Consider the following 22,942-nt stretch of genomic DNA (forward strand, 5'->3'; position numbering starts at 1 on the left):
GCGCGGTAGACCTGTGGGTGATCAACTGTGCACGGTGCGTTTGGCAAAAAAGTTTGGATCTCGCTCGCAAGACGCATGCACAGCTGGTGTGTTCACTGACATACACCAACAGGATGAGTTTAGTGACCATCCAGTGTGTTTTGGAGATAGCGTGGAATTGTGAGGGGAGAAAATCTGCTTTCTTTTAGCTGTTGAAGGCATTTGATGACCCTCCGCCTCCAGCAGCGGTGTAAGCACCTGAGGCTGTCACTAAAGTCCTGTTAACATTCAATTGAACTCCATATAACAGGGTCGTTCCGGGAGGACTTCCACCGAAATCGATTCCTTTGCCTTTATTTAAGACAAATCAATGGCGCTTATTGCCCCCAGCGTGTCGATTTTATTCCCCTTTCTCTTCTTCTGGTGTGTCCTCTGGTTTACAATGTCCCTTCATCGTTTCCCCATCATTCACAATGTCAATCAAAATATGTAATTTATGTTCCTGTTAAGTAGACAGACCTGTCTGTAGTTATGCGGTGGTTGTTCAGTGAGGCGTGTGTATTTATTACTGCTGGACAAAGAAGAATGGCAGGAATAAATAGAGGGTCTAGGGCGGGTTTGGAGCTGGTGGCCGGGCGGTCGGAGGGAGGGGAGGATGTTGTTGTAAGTGTTCTGGCTTTATCAGCGAGTCGGCAGAAACTGGAGTGAGTGAATTTGGAGTTTAAAAGACTCCTCCACCCTTACTGTGCAGTGTGTGTGTGTGTGTGTGTGTGTGTGTGTGTGTGTGTGTGTGTGTGTGTGTGTGTGTGTGTGTGTGTGTGTGTGTGTGTGTGTGTGTGTGTGTGTGTGTGTGTGTGTGTGTACATGTGTACACTTGCATGCGTGTTCATGTTTGTGCCTGTTTGTGTTGTTTGGGTGTGTTTCTGAGGAAGTCTCTCATTTCCTTCTTGGTTGCTTATCTGGAATTTTTTTTTTTTTTCAGAGAAAATAATTATTGTTCTTTCTTGTTGCCTTGAAGTTGTATTTTTTGGAATGTGTATAAGTATGCGTGTGTGTGTATGAGCATGCTGAAATGTGTGCGCGTCCATACAGATTCAGTAGCAGTATGTTAAATTAATGACGCTCACAGCACCATCAGACACTTTAATAGAGAGCAATATTATCTGGTGATGAAACATAGGAAATCTATCAGTGGTACAAAAAAAAGCATCTTTTATTGACTGCAACGTTCATTTCAGTTTATGGTCATTTGCGACACATTTTCATGATATATTAACAACATGGATTTTGTTCCATCTCAACGATCGATTGGTAGATGCAAGGCGGAGAGAGCTTTGTAATGATGGATCACCGGTCTATTATTTAGGGGCAGGAAGGTGAATGAATGAGGTGAAACGGATGCTGAGGTGTCGTCAGAGCCGCAACACCACAAAGTGACACAGAAACATGCTAATTTTAACATGGAAAAAAATGAGACTTTTTGTTCATTTGAACTGGATACAAATCTTTTAGTATGTGCATTAATAAGCCAACCAATGCTACGAACAAACCAAGACTATTAAAGTGTAATTTCACCCCCAGGTCAGAGCCTAAGTCCTGAGAGGTGAAACCACTCTCACTTCCATAAAAATAATAAAATGGCGACATGGCATGGGGCACTGAATTTGATTAATTTGCAGTTTATCAGTTCACAAATGAGAGCAGAATTACACCTGTGGTCCGTCCGCATGCTGATTTTAAAACGCCAGATGTTTGTGATTTTAAAAACAAGTACTGAAACTAACATTCAGATTTTGTGAAATTCCCGCTTCTATTTCTTGAATGTCATAACCATTTCCTCATGTATTTTACTAACTATCTTCACCTTCGGAAATTTCTGCTTGTATGAAAGTGTTTCAAACTGGTTTGATCCTCCCAGCAGGCCCCTCCCACCGCCGTGCCCTCTGGCATGGATTATGAAATAACCATTTCTTCACAGTGCACTGATGAAGACCTCCCCCTGGGGTGCTGTGATGAATTGTTGTTAGATCACAAAGTTGATGGAACAAAACATCTCAAGGCCTCTGAAATGGAAAGAGTCACAATACATCAATAGTATATATATATGTATATATATATATATATTTTAATTAAGTCACATTTCAGGGCTGAGGATCAAACTTGTTATCTCATGACGTTCTCTATATTAGTTATCAGGATTCCAGAAAAGCTACATTTTATGTTTCAAAATAGTTTTACAACATTTTGGGTCAAATGCTTGATGCTCTGCAACCTTTGACCTCACAAGCAACACAAGCTTCCCCATATCCCTTTCTGGCATAATGTATTTGGTGTGTTGGGGTCCTTTCACCACTAAATAATTAGATTCCTGCATTTTTCTTTTTTTCGGCTGCTGCTGCAATGTCTCCCTGTTCCCCCTTTTTTCCTCCCAGTATAATAGCTGGATAAGCCAGACTGGGCTAAAAAAAGGAAATAATTGTTCTGGATGACAATGCAGTATATTATGGCACGCCGGCACAATTCCCTCCCTCTATGCCGCGTCGAGGGAAATGGCTTTAAATGGTTTCAAAGGGGTTTTAACCGGATTAGATGTCCTACAATCAAAAATGTGCAAATTGAAAATACTGAAGTGGTGAGAGAACAGCTCTCTCCACTGCCTAACCTGCAGTTATTTGTTCGTGTGTGAGCTTACAGTTTGTGCAAAATGTGTTTTGAGGCCAAAGGATGGGTCTTTGTCACCGACGTCCACAACAGGTATCCCTTCGGTATCCTCATTGGGATTCCATCTGCGCTCCAGACTGATTGTATAGCTGGTGTGGCGTCAGCAGCAGTCAGATCCCATGGGATCCCCTCGCCAGACCCTGACTCACACTACCTCTGCCACATCGTGTTGCTATGCTATTCACTGCAAAATGCTCTCTTCCTGCATTTGTTCTGGCAAAATAGCGTTTGTCTATTTTCAGCAAGCAGCTCGAGTCAATAAACTGTCAAATCAGCTGCAAATTCAAGGTTGACTCTGTGACATCTTTTCATTCCGTTACATAAAAAGCTGCTCTACTGATTTGCATGTTAAGGGAATCAAACATGTTCATTTTTACTGTAAAATCATGGCACCTTAATCTCACAGTGGCTTGCTAATTTAATGTCTTCATCCCTAGCAATTACATCCTTTTGACCTGTCCCTAACCTCGGCATGTGTGTGTGTCTGAAACATTACTGTACACTCTGTGGGGAAAGTACCTCTTGTGATTTTGACTGGAAAATACTTTACTATGCAAAAATCCCATCAACAGGGTTAGTAAACAGTGAAAATGTCACGATGGTTTCTTCTTCTTGTTTTTATATCCGTTACATATCCAGTCTCTCTTTCAAACTCTCAAACCCGAGTTGATGATTGTTGGAAGAGTGACGAGAATATCAAGGGCAAATTTTATTTTGAATTAAGTCTGTTTTACAAAGACCAGCGAAGTAAAATGACTGTTTCTGTCAATGGAGTCTCGTAGTGTTGAGGAGAGCATAACCTCTGTTTGTTTTTTTCATCTAACTCTGTGAATTAAGGGTTTATTTCCACCGACTAGAGTAACTGTGGAGAGACTAACCAAGACGAGTTTGGTGGCTTTGAGAAGAGCATATTCATTTAATTGCATGTTTTGTACGTTGAATATATTAATTCTTCACATAGCACCACGCCGAAAAAGGGGTGAAAATCATAATGACTGTAAAATCCATTACTGCCGATGGGAGCTGGATCCGGAAAATACCGAGCTTATTGTCCCGGGAATAAACGCAGAATGTAACCTTTAAGACAAAAGCCAGGCGTTAGTTGGTGTCTTGTGCTTTTTTTTGTATGGTCTCAATATTGAGAACATTTCACGAACCCAAAAACCATCCACACAACCATGAAAGTTTGGGGAAACTATGACTGGAGTGATCGTGACAATGGTAGAGGAAATGCACAGTACATTTTCCTTAAACAAAAGACAAATTCTGACAGTTATGGGATTATTTGCACTTATTTTTTTGAGTTTTTTTTTTTTAGCAACACTCAATAAAGCAAATTATGGCGCCAACATATAAGAAAGGAACTTAACTGCCTTGTATGTAAAACCTTCAGCCAGATTTGTCTCTCTTAAATGTACATCCTACTGAACTGTAAACATGATGCAGTGAGTATGAGAAAGAGGCTGATGAGGAGGCGGGTGAGGGAGGTCTGGTCGGAGTCAAAGAGAGAGCGAGAGAGAGAGAGAGAGAGAGAGAGAGAGATAGTGTGTGTGTGTGTATATGTGTGTGTGAGTGTGTGTTGACAGCTACTAAATGCTGACTTTGACAGTGTGAGTGCAGAAGTGATGCTGTAGCACATTCTCTGGGCCCAGACAGTCTGTCTGCCGAACTGTGTGCCGTCTGTTCATCAATTTGTGTGTGTGTGTGTCATGTTGTTGTTCTATCGTTATGGGGACTGTATGTCCTCACCAGGACACTAAACTAGGGAGAATTCTCCAGAAGTGAGCACCTTTTTGTATTATTTTTACCTTGTTTTTGGGGTTTAAGATTGGAGGAAAGTTTTGGGTTAACCTAATCTGTAATGAGTATGGTCCTCCATGCAAACATTGTAGCATACAATGTGCTGAGGTCTAACATTAGTCATGTTTCCAAATGCACTCAGTGGACAGCCCAGTCAAAAGGGACAATTTGGCATTTTACGTTTCTGCAAACCACAGATACGGGACATTTGATTCGTCACAGGGAAAGTGACGAATCACAACGAACAGCCCACCGAGCAAGTGACATAGTACATAGAGCAGGCGACGACCTCCAGCTGTGAAAAAGTGAAGCCAGTGCATTGTTTCTAATGGCCAGCAGGGGGCGACTCCTCTGGTTGCACAAATAGATCAGATTGGTGATGTGGAGCGGCCGTTATTGAAAGTAGCCTGATATTGATGCAAGAATAAATGAGAAAGTACACAAGGTAACGGTCGTCACTAGTATATTACTGCAAATCTGTGTGTTGCCAGATTGTGAAAGTGTTCAAGTCACCAAACCTGAAACTCTAACAAATAATTCTTTCTCTCTCTCTCTCTCTCTAGAAAACAGAAGAGCACTTGACGTTCTTGATCACGGTTCCCGCTGCTCTCTTCCTCTTCCTGTCCATCTTCATCCTTGTCTGCATCGAGTCGGTCTTCAAGCGGATGCTCCGGCTCTTCTCTGTCCTTATATGGGCCTGTCTGGTCACCATGGGTTACCTGTTCATGTTCTCTGGAGGGATACTCAGCCCCTGGGACCAGGTAGATACTCTTGATTGAACACAGATTCAGACTAAAGTAAGCTTCTCATTTCTAGCTGAACATTTATTTTGCCGCTGAAATAACTGCTGCTAGCTTATTTTTTTGGAACACCTTTAGTGCCTATATCAGCTAATGTTATCTTCTTGAGCTGGTGCAAAACACTGTCTCTGAGGCTGACTTCTTAATGTTTCCATCTGACCCTTTTTGAAATAAGAACTCTGTAACGGGGTCTTGGATATTCTCTCGATGGCTACAAACGTGATATTATAATAATGAAGGGCTGAGGCTGAACCTGCGTGTCTCAGCTGAAAAGTCAGCATCCTCATCAGTGGATGGTCCATGTAGAAGACATGTAAATCAAGAAACAGCACTGCATACTCCTGCAATGTAGAGCTTGTTAGCCTATAGTGGCAGCTTGTTAAAAACCTTCTTTGCCACGAACTGCACTGAAAGGAACCAACCCAAATCGCCCAAAAGCAGGACCGACTATAGAGCACAAGTCTTAGTAGAAGCACATCCTGCAACGTGACCAACTACCCTAATTCTAATTCTAATAACATGTGTTTTGCATCTTTATGAGTATGACAGGAAGAAGATGGGGTTGTTGTAACAAGACCTGGGAAATACTACACAGTAAATGTTTTGTAACCTGTAAAACCACAAAACGATGTGGCATGAAATGCCCCTATCCTTGGAAGTAATGCCTGATTAGGTTACTACTGTAGTAAGATAGTTAGCTGGACATGCTATTGTTTGCAGCTTACATGAGTGAAGACAAACGCACTATTTAATCCATACCTGACATTGCATCTAAATCGCTTTTTCTACAACCCCATCGACCTCATTTAGAGATATCCAAAGCTTGACAGGCCTGCCGTTCCTAATTGAGGTTGTGACGCTATGATGGGACAGTCATTGTTCAGGGTAGGGGTTCTGCAAATGGTCAATAAATAGCAAAAGAAAAAAAATCATGACCGGCATGGTCGAGGGAAACAACAATTCACAGATTCAAACACAGGCAAGGGAAAAAAACAAAAGCATATTACTGTAACTGCAAAGAAAATGCCCCAAAACCCACAGCAGTTGGCTACTAACTTAAAGGCATACTCCAGCTATTTATTATTACACTTCCACGAAGTTGGAGAATAAAACAGGATCCGTCAACATGGAATGAACAGAGACTGCAGCGTGCAAGCAAAAGCATGTTTATTAGACTCTAAATGGCTCATTGATGCAAACAATTAAATGAGTACATGACCAAGAATAATCACACTGAATAATTGAAGTCTGACATTTTGACACACGCATATGTGCTCATGAGTGTTGCATATTTGTGTGATCAGTTTAGTTGCACCTTTGTATATGCATGCATTGCATGATTGTGTGTGTGTGTATGTGTGTGTGAGCAGTCCAGGGTGCAGAATTAGTTCCCCATGTCACGTGTTAATGAAGCCTGATGAGAGCTGGAGGTGAGCAGATCAGCAGACAGACACATTAGTTTTCAGTGCCAGACTCATTCTCGCTCCGTCTCAGGAATCCTATTCTCTGAATCTAGCGCCCTGTCCCCCCTTATCCATCAAAGCCCATTTTTCTCTACACCTGCTTCCTCCTCTACTGTTAAGACCCCCCCCCCCTCCTCCACCCACCACACCATGCTGAATTTCCTCTTCCCCCCCTTTTCCCTCCCCTTCACGCCATCCCTCCCTCCTCTCGGCTGGGGATATTTTTATCATCAGCCACCTGTGAGAGCATAATCATTCTGCATTATTTATCACTCTATTCTGCCCATGACTCCCCCACTTATACCCACATCCATCCATCTATCTATCCATCTATCCATCTATCCATCCATCTATCCATCCATCTATCTATCTATCCATCTATCTATCCATCTATCGATCCATCTATCGATCCATCTATCTATCCATCTATCTATCCATCTATCTATCCATCTATCCATCTATCCATCTATCCATCTATCCATCTATCTATCTATCATCTATCCATCTATCTATCATCTATCCATCTATCTATCATCTATCCATCTATCCATCTATCCATCTATCTATCATCTATCCATCTATCCATCTATCCATCTATCTATCCATCTATCTATCCATCTATCTATCCATCTATCTATCTATCCATCTATCTATCCATCTATCTATCATCTATCTATCATCTATCCATCTATCCATCTATCCATCTATCTATCCATCCATCTATCCATCTATCCATCTATCCATCCATCTATCCATCTATCCATCCATCTATCCATCTATCCATCCATCTATCCATCCATCTATCCATCTATCCATCCATCTATCTATCCATCTATCTATCCATCCATCTATCTATCCATCTATCTATCCATCTATCCATCTATCTATCTATCCATCTATCTATCATCTATCTATCATCTATCCATCTATCCATCTATCCATCTATCTATCCATCCATCTATCCATCTATCCATCTATCCATCCATCTATCCATCTATCCATCCATCTATCCATCTATCTATCCATCTATCCATCCATCTATCCATCTATCCATCCATCTATCTATCCATCTATCTATCCATCTATCCATCCATCCATCCATCTATCCATCTATCCATCTATCCATCTATCCATCTATCCAGCTATCTGTCCGTCTGTCCGTCTATCCAGCTATCTGTCCGTCTGTCCGTCTATCCGTCTATCCATCCATCCATCCATCTATCCATCTATCATCTATCTATCCATCTATCCATCTATCTATCCATCTATCTATCCATCCATCTATCCATCTATCCATCTATCCATCCATCTATCCATCCATCTATCCATATATCCATCCATCTATCCATCTATCTATCCATCTATCCATCTATCCATCCATCTATCCATCTATCTATCCATCTATCCATCTATCCATCCATCTATCCATCTATCCATCTATCCATCTATCCATCCATCTATCCATCTATCCATCTATCCATCTATCCAGCTATCTGTCCGTCTGTCCGTCTATCCATCCATCCATCCATCTATCCATCTATCCATCTATCCATCTATCTATCCATCTATCCATCTATCCATCCATCCATCCATCTATCCATCTATCCATCTATCCATCTATCCATATATCCATCCATCTATCCATCCATCTATCTATCCATCTATCCATCTATCCATCTATCCATCCCTCTATCCATCTGTCCATCTATCCATCTATCTATCTATCTGTCCGTCTATCTATCTAGCTATCTGTCCGTCTATCCGTCTGTCCGTCTATCCGTCTGTCTGTCTGTCTATAACAAAATAAAATGGTTGATGATAATAAATATTGTGGTTTATTAGCTATTGGCCTAAAAATATTCAGGTAAATAATTGTGAAAACCGTATTTTAGTTTATACAAAGAAAGAAAGAAAGAAAGACGGAAAGAAATATAGAAATCCGGTGAGAAGAGAACATCTGTATTGGCTGCCTGCTCCCCGTGGGTTGGATTGATTGTGATTACTGAGAGAACAGCACGTCTGGCGGAGCACACGGCGCTCATAATAGCGAAGGCCTGAAAGACAGAGTGAGAGAGAGGGAAGGGGTGAGATAAAGAGAAGCTGGTGCTCTGCTCTGTCATTCACTTTTAGCCCCTCCACCTCAAACATGCTCCCCTGCTCATCTTCTTTTTGTACACAAATACGCTCATAAATGCCAAAGTGAGCAAAGAGCAAACATTTCCTGATGTGGGTATTCAAGCATGTGTGTGTGGATACCCTCCTCCTCTGTGTCCAGGTCCTCTTTTATGAGGAACTCGGTCAACAGTCACTTATATCTAATGTTCTAGTCGTGTTTTGCTTGATGAAACACTGCATGTCAGTGGTAGCAGTAATCATTTCCTTGCAACGCTTCACCAGGTAACCTGTCACTGCAAGTAATGTTTATAATGTTGACGTCATAAACGCTGTGCTTCGTATCGGAGAGCTTCTCCAGCTAGCACTTGCTCAAAGGGACTTTATTGATGTAAAAGTACTAATACTACACTGTAAAAAGTATGTAAGTATAATCAGGAAAAAAGATAGATATATATATATATATTTTTTTTTCCGATACTATTATATATTTCATCATTACACTATTACTTCTCATACATTATTAATGTAAAAGCAACCAATGATTATTCTCATTATGGATTCATTTGTGGATTATTTTCTCCATTAATTGTTTGGTTTTTAAAATCTCTGAAATGAGTGAAATGTGCTGCCACAGTTACTAGAGCCCAAAGTGGCACTTTCACAATGTTTCTGTCCAACCAATAGACCAAACCTCAAAATTACTCACAAATGATGAAAATGATCAAATTGAAATCGTCACATTTGAGGTGTTTTAACTATAAAATTCTTTTATATGAAAAATGACTTTAACAATTACTTTAAATGTTGCTCTTATTCAAAAACCAAAGTAACTCAAGCTTAAAAAACAAAGTAGTGGAGTAAAGTGGCATAAAATACAGAAGTACAGTGTTTGAGTAGATGTACTTTGTTATGTCCAGCAAGGTCAAGGGTCAGGGTTATTTTTTGGGGGGAAAAATCTGATTCGCTCAGCTGTCACTCTGAGTAGATTCCTGTTTGCAGACTGACTCTCTGAACCTCAAAGACACAGGAAATCAACAGACAGACAGGAAGGTCAGAGTTCATCTGGTGTCTCAGTTGAAACGCTTCGTGCCGGGCCGCCGCCAAAGCCACCATAACAGGAAGGGGTGGACTGACGGCAGGGGAAGTGGGCGGGGACGAAGCAGAGGGTTAGGGCGCAAGGTATCAGTGAGTAGGAAACGCAGACAAAGAGCGCAGAACGCAGACAAAGAGGAATGATGCAGCAGAAATCTCTGATGGGACTCAACCACAGCCATTTTTGTGATCTATATTTGGGCGTTGCTGTGGTCACTTTTTGGCTTTACTGCAGTACTTCCATGCACAAAAGCCCCCAACATGTGTTTAATATCAGGGAATGCATTTACTATCCACTGTGCTTGCAATTCTGTGAATCAGACGAAGCGAAGCTGAAGCACGACGGTGTTGAAAGGTGTTTGTTGCCTGCACATTTCTCTCCAGCACTAGCTGAATTATTGAACGCTCTCTATTTAGATTTACAGGCAGAGGAAAAAGCAACAAAGTTGGAAAAAGTTGTCCAAAACTATTTCACAACATCGAGAGCTTTGAACAGATCTGGGTATTTCTCCCTGTTTCCAGGTGTCCTTCTTCCTGTTCATCGTGTTCGTTGTCTACACCATGCTGCCCTTCTCCATGAGAGGGGCCATTATCGCCAGCGCCATCACCTGCTTCTCGCACACCGTCACCCTCAGCATCTGTCTGGCCTCCACCGTCACTGAGCTGGAACCACTGGTCTGGCAGGTAACACAGATAATTGCTCACGTTAAACCCAACTGTTAGAAATGTGCACAACTTCCTGCTTCTGTGGTCTCTGCGTTCAGCTTCCTGTTTTGTTTTTCTGAAGGCCTAAAAATGATTCCTTCAATGCACTATTAGCTGCAGGGGTAGTTTCTGAAAACTAAGGTTGTTCCATGCGTGATTAAAAAATAATGAGGTCCAACTTTTTAATCAAGCCTGGGTTGTAAAACAGTGAACCTTGTCTGTATCATGGTGACGCATCACATTCAGCAAAACCTCAAGAGTCAAATGAAGTGCCTTTTAATGTACTCAGGGAACAAGCTTTTAAAACACTGGTTCGAAATGAACGCACTGTTGATAGCACAGAGCAGAAGCCTTGTAATGCTTATTAATACACCACACAGATGAGACAATGAGAGCATTTAAATTGAGATACAGCAACATGCCAGATATCACTCAAAGTAGATAGAAAAAATAGTTTTTGCATCAGATGCATGTCTGAGGCCGACACACACACACACACACACACACACACACACACACACACACACACACACACACACACACACACACACACACACACACAGCGACTCTTTCTAATCAACCATCAAAGTAAACACACTGATAACACTCAAATCACGATCTCTCTCTCTCTCTCTCTCTCTCTCTCTCTCTCTCTCTCTCTCTCTCTCTCTCACACACACACATGTGCAAAGTGGAAAAGCACACCAACAATAAAACATGCTCCGAGATGCTCATTTCCCCTGGATACAGCACCGAGGACAACCTATTGATATGCAAGGCCACATTTTAAAGAGCTTGAGGTTGACATAGTGGTGGAAAGGCGCAGTCAAAGTGTGTGATCTGGATTTTACGAGGTGATCATGTAGCCTTAAGTGGAAGGAGTTAGATACTGGGGCAAATTACTCATACACGGGTCACCGCCGAGCATTATTTTAATGCCTCATTCTTTGTGTGTGTATGTGGTGTATGTGGCAGATCTTAGCCAATGTGATCATCTTCACCTGTGGTAACTTGGCCGGGGCGTACCACAAACACCTGATGGACCTGGCTCTCAAGCAGACCTACCAGGACACCTGCAACTGCATCAAGTCCCCCATTAAACTAGAGTTTGAGAAGCACCAACAGGTACACACACACACACACACACACACACACACACACACACTCAAAGTGAGTGATTAAACTCTGGTTTAATGTGACACATTAAAGATGGTGCTCCTGCTTCTCAACACGGCGGCGCCTGCAGCTCGTAGCTAACGGTGCTACCGGCGCTAACAGCGCTAACAGCTCAAACTACTGCACATTTGCTGACAAAGCTGACAGTGTTTAGCCGGCGGGTGGGTGCTGCGTATGAGAGCAGTGCAGAGCGGCGGCAGTGAGCTAACCAGTGGTGCACGTTAACATGCACTAACATCCACTAAAAGCACATGCGGGCAGCCCGACTATGTCAACAGAGCAAGGAGACGCTCAGATAACGACACACAGACGGAGAGCGACATTACGCCTCTAAATCTTTACATCAATAATTGTTCTTTGCTGCTATTTTAATGCTATGAATATTGTCCATTGCTCCTTTAAGATCAACTAGAAAGAGACAATGTTCTCGCCGATGGTCTCGTTTGCTTATGTAGGTCATGCAGAGGCATCAGTAAGTTATAGTAACTTTAACTTATTCATTTCTCTGTATACTCAGTGCAACTTCTCCTTATTTTAGCTCTAGGAATGGCTGTTGGTTGGTCGGTTCGTGACCTTTTGGATGGATTGCTTTGAAATTTGGAAGAATTCTAATCGTTTCGGTGATCCCCTGACTTCTTATCTCTTATTTTATTTCCAATACAAACCTGCAAAAAGTAGTGACGCTGCTGCTGCTGCCGATCTTAGCCGGTACTCTCTTGAGAAAGAGTTTTCTAATCTCAATGGGACCTTTATGTGTTGTATAAAGGTGATAAGAATTGGCAAATGTCAGCATGCTAACACGCTAAACTAATGTGGTGAACGTTATGAACCTGTCATTGTGAGTATGTTAGCATACTGACTCACAGCCGCTACCTTGGCTGTAGACTCTCACTGTTATTCTTGCCTCTCTCTCAGAGCCACACTTACCGCATAAGAGCCCAAATTGATTTAATTTATTGGCAAAATACTTCAGAGTTTTGTCCGGGATGAGGAGTTGGAAAGTCGGTCGTGTCTAAAGAGGCATTATGCTCTGACATTTGCTTGACATTAGCGTCTTTGCCCTGACATTAGCCACTCTCTCCGACCAGGGAAATGACACATGAAGTTATACTCAGTGGTGGTCCACTCAGTAGGGACTAGCTCGGGTTATCTTTTAAGTATTTTCTTACTAATGGTGAATTACAAAATGTATCATTAATATATCATATATATATATATGTATGTAAGTAGAAGAAGAATGGAGGAAGTATGGAGGAATATTACAAATACCTCATAATGTGCAAATATATATGAAATGCATATGTATTTACAATATTTATGCCATGGTACATATGTCATTTATTCTACAAAGGGGATGAAATCATATGTGAAAAAAATGAATATAGATTTTCATTTGAATTTAGTTACACATTTTTGGCTTTTAGATGGTATTTGAACAACAGGAATTTGCCGATAGCAACAATCTTCATGTTGAATTTGTTCCCTGGCATGTTTCTGTGCACTTGTGCGTGTGTGCGTGTGTGTGTGTGTGTGTGTGTGTGTGTGTGTGTGTGTGTGTGTGCGTGTGAGGATGCACGCAAATGCAAGTGCAAAACTAAACAATACAGAATCTCATTCAATGGCTGAATACAAATCACTTAAGTTCTTCAATCAAACACATGATTAATGAAGCTACATCTCTTCCGGCTACTGTACCCCTTCTGCCTGCTCACAGTAGAGGGTTCATATTGCTTCACTGCTGCATCAGTAAATAAGTGCGGGTGGTGTGGATTTCTATTTTTAGCGCACTCCAACCCCCCCCCCCTCAACCCCTCTCTCTACTTAATTTGCTGCTGTGTTTTAGGAAATGAGCCTGTGGTGTGTGAACAATAAATGACCCTCTCTGCTGTGAGCCGCATTTATGAGTCACACACCCTCGGGCAGCTATTCGCTCACTCTATTATGCACACACACACACACGCGCACACGCACGCGCACACTCGCGCACGCTCAAATTCTCCCCCAAATCCGATGTGGATGGTGCTTCAATAGTTGAACTTCAGCGAAGAATACGTCAACTTTCTAAAACATCAACAGCAACTTGAAGTACAAATCAGTGTGGCACGTTGAGTCGATAAAAACCACACGACGCTACAAGGTGCTCAACGTCACGAATGGGTTATTGTCTATCTGACGAGGACGTCTCTTCGATGTTTCACCTGTAGGATCACAGATAACCTGTTGGTTTCCTCTGCGCTGTGGTGGAGGACGATATCGTCTCTGCCTCAGTCGCTCTTCGGTCCTTGACTTTAGCTTCCTGTGCTCAGCTGAACAATTGGCCCCAAAGAACCACAATTAAGGAAATCTATTTAGGAGGTTAAATATTAGCTGTGAACGACAACGGCTATTTGTATATGCAGTATCAGAGAAAACAACATATTGCGTTCTAAGTACATACTATGCACTACATGCTCAATATGCATACTATCTTCAGGCATACTTTTGTCTGAATAAACAGTAGCCCTAGTATGTATTGTTTCTGATGCACTGAACTGAACACCAAACGATGATTTGTGATGTCTAATTTAACTAATTTAAAACATATATTTAGCTGAGCAAACTTAAATATTATGCTCACACTTAAATTGAAGCATTATATTGACGTAGCAGAGCTGTCCGCCACCGTCTGTTATGAACGTTGCCATTATTACCACATTGCATTGTGGGGAATTGTGTTAAATTTCATTCTACTGCATCCTGTTGAATTCTACGTCCTGTTTTATTTTCAAGGATCAAGATTGTCATTCTACAACACAGGGTTGGAAAACAGATGTAGTCTATTTATGTCTCGCTAGAAAAACAAACAAACGGACTCTTTTTGTGTTTAAGTGTGGAGGATGAGGAGCTGAGGAGGCTTTTATTTTCTTCTACTGTATTGTTTTCTGTTCTGTTCTATTCTATTCTATTCTATTGTGTTTGTTTCTACAGTGTTTCTGTTTTACTGTATTTCATTCTGTCAATAGAATAGACGAGAACAGAAGAGAAGATAACAGAACAATCACCTTATTTATTTTTGTTTTATATGCCACTCCAAATAACCTCTTACACAGCGCACATTGTGTAACTGTACAAATCCTGCATTTAGTCCAACAAATACTCTGAATGTACGAGAGCACTTCCTTATTATAAATAATTATTACCTGTTGCTATGATGAGTCCTGCTGTGGGTTAGAAATCAAAAACAGAAAAGTAGAAAAACAAGCATCCTGCAGGTTTATCGAGGTCGTAGTGTAAATTGAACAAGTTCATTCTATCTCTATTATGTTGTCATACAAACGTGTAAATCCAAATATTTCTTCTTTTGTCTTATGCTCTCGACATAGTTAGTTACGTCCTAGTTGCTTAACTCTGTCTCGTCTGGTTTTCATCCGTACCTTCCCCTCTCTCTGTCCTCAGGAGCGTTTACTGTTGTCCTTACTGCCGGCTCATATCGCCAGAGTGATGAAAGCCGAGATCATCCAGAGGCTGCAGGGACCCAACTTTGGTCGAACTGAGAGCACCAACAACTTCCACAACCTCTACGTGCAGCGGCACACCAATGTCAGGTCAGGGTTCCTTCTCCTTTACATGACCGTCCGCATATTAAAGGCTATTATTTTCTCTTCTCCTCTCAGAGCTTGATTGCGTCTTACACCATCTTGTCCTCCCCCTGGTCACTGCTCATCCCTCCTCGTCTCTTGTCCTCCCCTCTCTACCCGCCCTCACGTCATCCCACTTCATTTCCTCCTCTCTTCTCCTCTTTTTTTCCATTTCGCGTCATCTTCACTGCATCCCATCTTCTTATTCCTTTTCATTGCTATGGCCAAATTCAATTCAGAGTTAATCCACCTCCATTGCACTCGGAGGTCACTCTGTTCTTGGCGACATCCCCCTCTATATTGTGGAGGTCCTTAGAAACAAATCAAGGCTAACCATAAGAGCCTCTCCATAGAATGTGCTCGAGAAATGTTTTCTCTCATGCTGGAAACAATATCACTGTGTCCCTCTTAACTTAAGTAGGCCTCAGATGTATATGTGTGTGAGTGTGTGCTCATGTTCATCTGGCTATTATTCTTCCAGCAATAACAGATTGCCACATGGTCTAGCTCACAGGTAAGAGGATAAACTCTCCGGAACTGACACCCAAGGACATGTGGCAGTGAATCAGCTGGGACCCTCCCACACTACCCAGTTAGTGGAGAGCTACTGCCTCACGATACTCGCTCGTTGGCTGGATTGTGTGTTTTGATGCTTATTGAAAGACCATTCCTTCTCTTTGGTGAAAGTGCTTTTAAAGTGTTTGCACCCTCATCTTGGTGTGAGCTACAGATTCACTCGAAACTAGATTATTGTATTATTGGACGATTTTTAAAAACAGCATTAAAGGAATACTTCACTATTAAAATACACATCACTCGCAGTACCTTGTATTCTTGGAGAAAACGTAGTTTTCTTGCACGCCTTCATGGTGAACAAGTAATCTCTAAGTTTTAGTTTTAAGTCTGTTCTTTGTGCTTTAACGTGAAACATTTATGAGGCCTTCTTGGCCAGGACTGCCTTGAAATTTCTTTTTCAAATCTCATTGGGAATATCCTGGTAAAATATGAAATAAATGTTTTCTGACTAGTGACATTTATCAGGAGCTGGAGACATAATGTATGCAATGCTGTTTGTTTTTATGTAAATAGTAAAATACGAATAGGTAAGATAGTACACGATACTTACATGATTGAAAGAACACATGAGACGCATACGTTAGCGGCACTCTGGATTTAGAAACCAGCTCAAAAAATGTGTCTTGCATTATTTATTTTTTATTGCATTTGAAACCTGAGCACACAGACGTGTGTCTTCATTCATTTCCATGGCAGGAATCTTGTGCAGTAAAATGTTTCATCTGTTGGCTACTGTGGTAAAAATGCTCAAGAACTGAAAGCAGAGTTTTGTGGAGAAAAAACACTGCAGACAAGATTAATTCACGTGGAACAAATGCTGAAGTTCTCCGTATCCATGTTACTCTTATTAATAAAATGGCCCCAAAGGAAGAGAATCGTTACGCCTCTTCATATGTAATTCAATGAAAAACTATGTTTGAAATGAATAGTGATATTTGATGGCCGTGTAATGCAGCAATGCGATATTAAATTGTGTTGCTTCTTCTCGTTTTGTGCAGCATTCTGTATGCCGACATTGTGGGTTTCACCAGGCTGGCCAGTGACTGCTCCCCAGGGGAACTTGTGCATATGCTGAATGAACTCTTCGGCAAGTTTGACCAGATTGCAAAGGTAACTCAAGGCAAGCCCACCTTCATTTATATGTCAGTCTTCATACACAAGGACAGTGTTTATTAAGTTAAACACATCCACAGCAGACATGGATGAAACATTAGAAAAGAGAAGGATCTGTCACATTTCCTTCCATAGAGTTGGACGAGTAAACCACTTATGGCCGTGTAAACAAGCATCATTAACCCCTTAACTTCTAGAGCCTCCATGAATCAACCCAATATCAATCGGCCCAAACTATCTGAAATTACAGGATGGCATTTTTAATCAAGAAATCATTTGGATTTAAAGTCACTGTGAGAAACGTTTAACTGAATATAAAACTGTCTCAATGTAACACTGATGCCTCTATATGAACTACACGAGTACTGGTTTGACGAGAGGCTCGGGAGAGCCAGGACCAGGACTGCGTGGAGCAGACTGTCGGACTCCACCGCAGTTGAATTGAAGGTTTTCTAAATGGACCCCGTCGCTCGGAAACACTACCTCTTTTGTCCACAGGGGCCGCCAAAACCAACACAAAATGAAACATCCTTGTAGTAGCTTTAATGGAAAATGTAAGGATGTTTAGTGTAGTGTGTTGTGGTTCACAATTAGTGTTTTCAGCTCATGTCACCTGGCATCCATAACAGTTGCCGTTATTTGAATAGTGTGCACAAAACCGGTGAATTACAAAACAACCAAGAAGAGAGAGCAGGATCCGTCTTGCGCTCTCAATCAGATGAAGCGCAGCTTGGACATGGATGTTTTTTCTCTCCTGCGGCCAGTGTCGACCTTCATACCAAACCTTTCCAGAGCGCTGTGCATGTCAACAGCCGCAGGTTAAAGCAGTGTGGGCTGGTCAGAGAGCACAGAGAGCATCTCTCGGCCTCATGGGTACTCTGTTATTCGGGTCTAAAGAGTTGAGTCAGGCTCTCTCAGCTTTGTGTCCAGCAGCTCTGTCCTCATGCCTGACGAAGCCGCCGTTATATAAACCCGGTCCAACGATGAGCTGTTACACATCCCACATGTGGAATGAGAGCTAATGTGTTATGTGGGTGTATGATTTTGGGCTTGATGGATGTGACTGCGTGTGTGTGAGGGTTGTGTGGAGGTGAGAAAGAGCACGAAAAAACGTCATTTTCTAAATGAAACAGTGAACTGGTAATTTTAGAAAGATTATGGAGTTTGATGAATGTACACTTCTTCCTTTTTACCCCTCGTTATCTCTCTCTCTCTCTCTCTCTCTCTCTCTCTCTCTCTCTCTCTCTCTCTCTCTATCTTTTTAAGGAAAATGAGTGTATGCGAATCAAGATCCTGGGAGATTGTTACTACTGTGTGTCTGGTCTGCCTGAGTCGCTGCCTCACCACGCCAGGAACTGCGTGAAGATGGGCTTGGATATGTGTGAGGCCATCAAGTAAAATACCAGATCTCTCTCTTTCTTTCTCTGTCTCTCTCTCACACACACACACACACACACACACACACACAAATGAAAACACAAACAAACACGCCTGTCAAACAGATTGAGCAGACGGAATGCCAGACTTGACTTCAGCTCTGTTTGGACTCCACAGTAAACACAATGTGAACTCAATATGATCAGCCTCCCAACTGAACAAACAACATTTCAAACAAATGAAAAAGTATTCTGGCCTCCCAAATGTTTAACATTTTGGTTTGCTTGGTTCGCCAAGTAACACTTCCAGCTAATACAATTGTCTTGACATTTAAAACTTCTATTGAGGTTTTTGAATAAAACTTTGAATGTCTGCAGTCATATTACTTAAAACACCTGCGCATCACTACCACACAGCCACCACTGGAATGGTATAATTCTGATAATGTTAGTGTAGCCTAATCTTAATCTGTAACTGTGCAGAAACATGGGTTTAAACAGAATGAATAGACATGCACAGAAGAAAAACATTGATTCAGTCTTCAAGTGTCAACGTTATAAATGAAGCTTTTAACTGTTCGGTACAGCCCTACCGACTCCTCTCTTTGTGTAAATGAGATACATCGAAGGGCTTTAAGCTGATTCAATACATTTGAGCTTTAGAGGTGTGCTTTTGAACTTCAGACAGATCCAGGCTAGGTTAGCCTTTATGCTAAGCTAGGCTAACCACGTCCCAACCCCAGCTCTGTACTCAACTTTGCGATTGATAAGAATCTTTTCATCTCACTCTTGGAAAGAAAGCCAATGAGCACATTTTACCAAAAAACATAGGCAGCAAACCACTCCTCTAAAGATTAATTCTGCTCTGTACTCTCCACAGGAAGGTCCGAGATGCCACTGGAGTCGAAATCAACATGCGTGTTGGTGTTCATTCTGGGAACGTCCTGTGCGGTGTGATTGGCCTCCGCAAGTGGCAATATGACGTGTGGTCACATGACGTAACGCTAGCCAATCATATGGAGGCAGGAGGTGTGCCCGGGTAAGATAGAACCAATTATTCAGATCATTTTACAATTAATCTGCTGCTTTTAAAATCCTTATAATTATTGTGAGGTTGGGTTGCGAGTATTTGTCTTTGCTTTGGGATTTGACTAACACGTCCTGCTCTCTCGGTGATGAATGTTGAGTTGCACTTCGCAAGTCACACAATTTCCCATCTGCTCCGCTGCGGTTCCATGTGGCCTTAAGTCTGAGTGAGCTAGTCCCAGTGGCCACCAGCGTCATAGTGTCATCATCTTTAGTTTCAGTGGCGCACTAGTGTCTCAAGGAGGCTGTTTTGGAGGCTTTTTCCCCCTTAAAAGAATAAGGTACTTGCTTTTTTGCTATCAGATGAATCATTCTGAAATATCAAAGTTCAGCCAGGCGTGTTTATATCAGTATCAGTTTTCTAAAATTGATGTTGGCTGAACCCCAGTAAACCACCCCCTCAAATCCAAATATGAAGACACACCAGCACCAAGAACGGGCACAACCAACGATCACATGAACATATTTATATTAACTTGCTTTACATCAGGAAATGCACGTTTACCGACTGACATGGAACACGTGATCTATGTCTGCTCTAATTCTGCCCTGTTGTAAACATTTTAGTCAATCACAGCCACTTCATTAGACCAGTCAGCTCTACCTTTGTTATGTGGGCATCAGGTCTGCCTCCTAGCACTGTAACAAGCACGGGAAAATTGGCTGGTGGTTATGTGTAAGCTACTGAGAAAATAAGCTCTCTCTGGTGCCACCACATTGTTTCACTGGGCTGCTAATGGTTGTGTCTGCTCTTACGAACTGCTAAAAGGTATCTGAAAAATATGAAAACACTTCTCCATCCCTCTCTGTTTGCAAGGGCAACAAACAAAGCCGAAAAGGCAGGATTGCAGCTTCTTGTGAAGCCGGAAAGTAAATAATATGTTTGAGAGAGCTGTTAAATGGCACAAGCTCTCAGCCTCTCTCATCGTCTCTCCTCTTATCTCTCCTTGTCTCGACTTCAGAAGGGTCCACATCTCTTCTGTGACGTTGGAGCATTTGAAGGGCTCATATAAGGTGGAGCATGGAGAAGGACAGAGCCGAGACTCCTACCTGAAAGAACACGGAGTGGTCACCTACCTGGTCATCAACCCCAAGGTCAGACACCATCACCTACATGGTCTTAAACATTCACATGAATTCAGAAGGCACCATTGAAGAGGTTACCGTAAGTGGACATAGTCGTCGTGACGTCACAAGTTGGTTTGTGGCTCGGGTTTTGAAGCTTTGAGTTTGTCATTTTGACCGTCGCCATCTTGGTTTTTGGCCGTCGCCATCTTGGTTTTTTGCAACCAGTGAAAGGAAGTGACCATATTTGGACTTCAGAGGACTAATGTAGAGACGCCATATATAGCTCTGGTAGCTGTAGCAACCTGCCAATCATAAGGATGGATAGCCATGCCCTAAAGCATACCCTGCTTTATGGTCTATTTTACACTAAATAGACCATAATAAATACTAAATGAACATCAGGCTGTATTGAAGAAGACTTGAAACTAGAGATCAAGACCAGAAGCTCATGTTTACAATGTTTACTGATGTAATAAATAGCGTTATTACCTCATAGACTTCCATACAATTGTACTTCTTTTTGCAACCAAAGGAGTCGCCCCCTGCTGGCTAATAGACAGAATGCAGGAACTTCCACATTGGCTTTAACACAAGAAAGAGCAGAGGATATGACCGATTATCCCTTACAGGCTAAATAGAAATCCTATAACTTGGGTTCCTCCGTGTTTCGCCATGTTAGCGGTGTTTGTCTGTTAATGGCAATGTTGGTTGGTCAGTCTGTCGGTCGGTGTGCCACTTTGTTCCAGACTAAAATATCTCAGAAAGACAAAACAAGCCACCAGGTCAACCACTTGGAGGGGAGTGCAGACTTCCAAAACGCATGACCTCCCTTTGCAAATCATCTCCTTTTATGACCTTAAAACACTGTAGTGTGCAAATACTGTACCTTAAAGCGACAGTTCACTCCCTAAAATCAAATCCTCCTGCCTGTAGCGCTATTTATCCATCTAGATTGTTTTGCTGTGAGTTGCCGAGTGTCGTAGATATCCTCTCGAATATAATGAGATTTTGCAACTCGCTCATGACCCGGTTACTCAAAATAATACACAGACCTTGTTGTGAGCAGTTTCATGTAGGAACTGTGGTTGAAAGAAAATAGTTCCTAAGTACATTAAACAGTTTGTGAAGCTTTATAGATTGAGAAATGTCTCCAACGGTTGAACTTCAGGGCACTCAGAGAGCGCAGACCTCCTCAAAGGCTGTTTCCTTGAAGAATAATGTGTGTATCCGCCCTGTGATTCGGATCTGCTCCACAATGTTATGGATTTCCCCTTGGCCCGTGCATGTCTGAAGACATAACCTCCTTGGCCAAGATTATAAAATCCCAATGGGGTCAAAGCTGAAAGCAAGGATATTTTTCAGTTCATAAAAAGTTGATGTTTTCCACACGGCGGCAAAGATATTCACTCGACATCATCTGACATATATAGTCATGTATGATCCAGTTGGAATATTCATATACAGTAGTCAGCTCCTTATAATATGTGGGTTTTGAGACATGACTTTGGTTTTAATGTCATTTATAGTAGATCAAATGAGCTAGAATGCAAAAACACGAGATTATACTTTCAGCATCACAGACAACAACACTGCTGCTTTAACATTCCCACGCCGCCTTCTCATCCTTCTCAAGTGCACAGTAAGCAGTTAAACAATGTGACAAAGTCAAGTGTAGGCAAATAATACGGGTGCACGGTGAAATGATGAAGGGATGTTATCGAATGAACAACATCTCTGCAGGTGTTCAGTCAGGCGCTCTATTGAGAGGTTTTGGTTTGACGTGAAGTGACTCTTTTCACCGCTTGAGGCGTTGTGCAGCCCCTCCTGGCGAACCGGGAAACACAGGGTTAGTTAAGGACATTCAAGAGATTTGCCTCTTCTGTGAACGTTCTGCTGAGAACATCTCCATATAGAATATGTTGCTGGCATCCAGTCTGTGCTCAATGTGTTTGGGTTTGGCAGAGGAAAAAAACAGTGCTCGACAGTCCTCTGCCTTTCTAATCCCTTCATAACTTGGCGAAGATGCACCCGCCCCCTTAAATATCTGCACTAAGGCCTTGATTTTCTCTCCTTCGGGCGTCCTGTGTTCACTATCTGTTGGCTTCCACAGACCTCAGGGTTCTGAGTGGCACCTCCTTTCTGAAGAATTTAGGCCTTTATGCTTTTTAGTGCATCTTTTGAAAATGCCACCACTGACACAAAAAGCCGCGGCTTCTTTTCAGCATCGATTCCTCCAAAGCTGCTCCTTTTTTTGT

General features: G+C 42.0%; 1 protein-coding gene across 3 annotated transcripts in view; it reads left to right on the forward strand.

Moving 5' to 3' along the window:
* LOC306791773 (adenylate cyclase type 2-like) overlaps nt 1-22,942 on the forward strand; it is a gene marked incomplete at its 5' end in the record, with an annotated part of 41,837 nt that overhangs the window by 2,930 nt on the left and 15,965 nt on the right. For all 3 annotated transcript variants that reach the window (XM_079288645.1, XM_079288644.1, XM_079288646.1), the window contains 8 exons: nt 5,064-5,261; nt 10,493-10,654; nt 11,651-11,800; nt 15,287-15,435; nt 17,043-17,154; nt 18,424-18,551; nt 19,414-19,572; nt 20,582-20,714. In XM_079288645.1, the coding sequence (XP_079144771.1) occupies nt 5,064-5,261; nt 10,493-10,654; nt 11,651-11,800; nt 15,287-15,435; nt 17,043-17,154; nt 18,424-18,551; nt 19,414-19,572; nt 20,582-20,714 (1,191 nt within the window). The remainder of the gene's footprint in view (nt 1-5,063; nt 5,262-10,492; nt 10,655-11,650; nt 11,801-15,286; nt 15,436-17,042; nt 17,155-18,423; nt 18,552-19,413; nt 19,573-20,581; nt 20,715-22,942) is intronic.

The sequence above is a fragment of the Melanostigma gelatinosum genome (genome assembly GCF_949748355.1).
Source record: "Melanostigma gelatinosum genome assembly, chromosome: 17".
NCBI lineage: Eukaryota > Metazoa > Chordata > Actinopteri > Perciformes > Zoarcidae > Melanostigma > Melanostigma gelatinosum.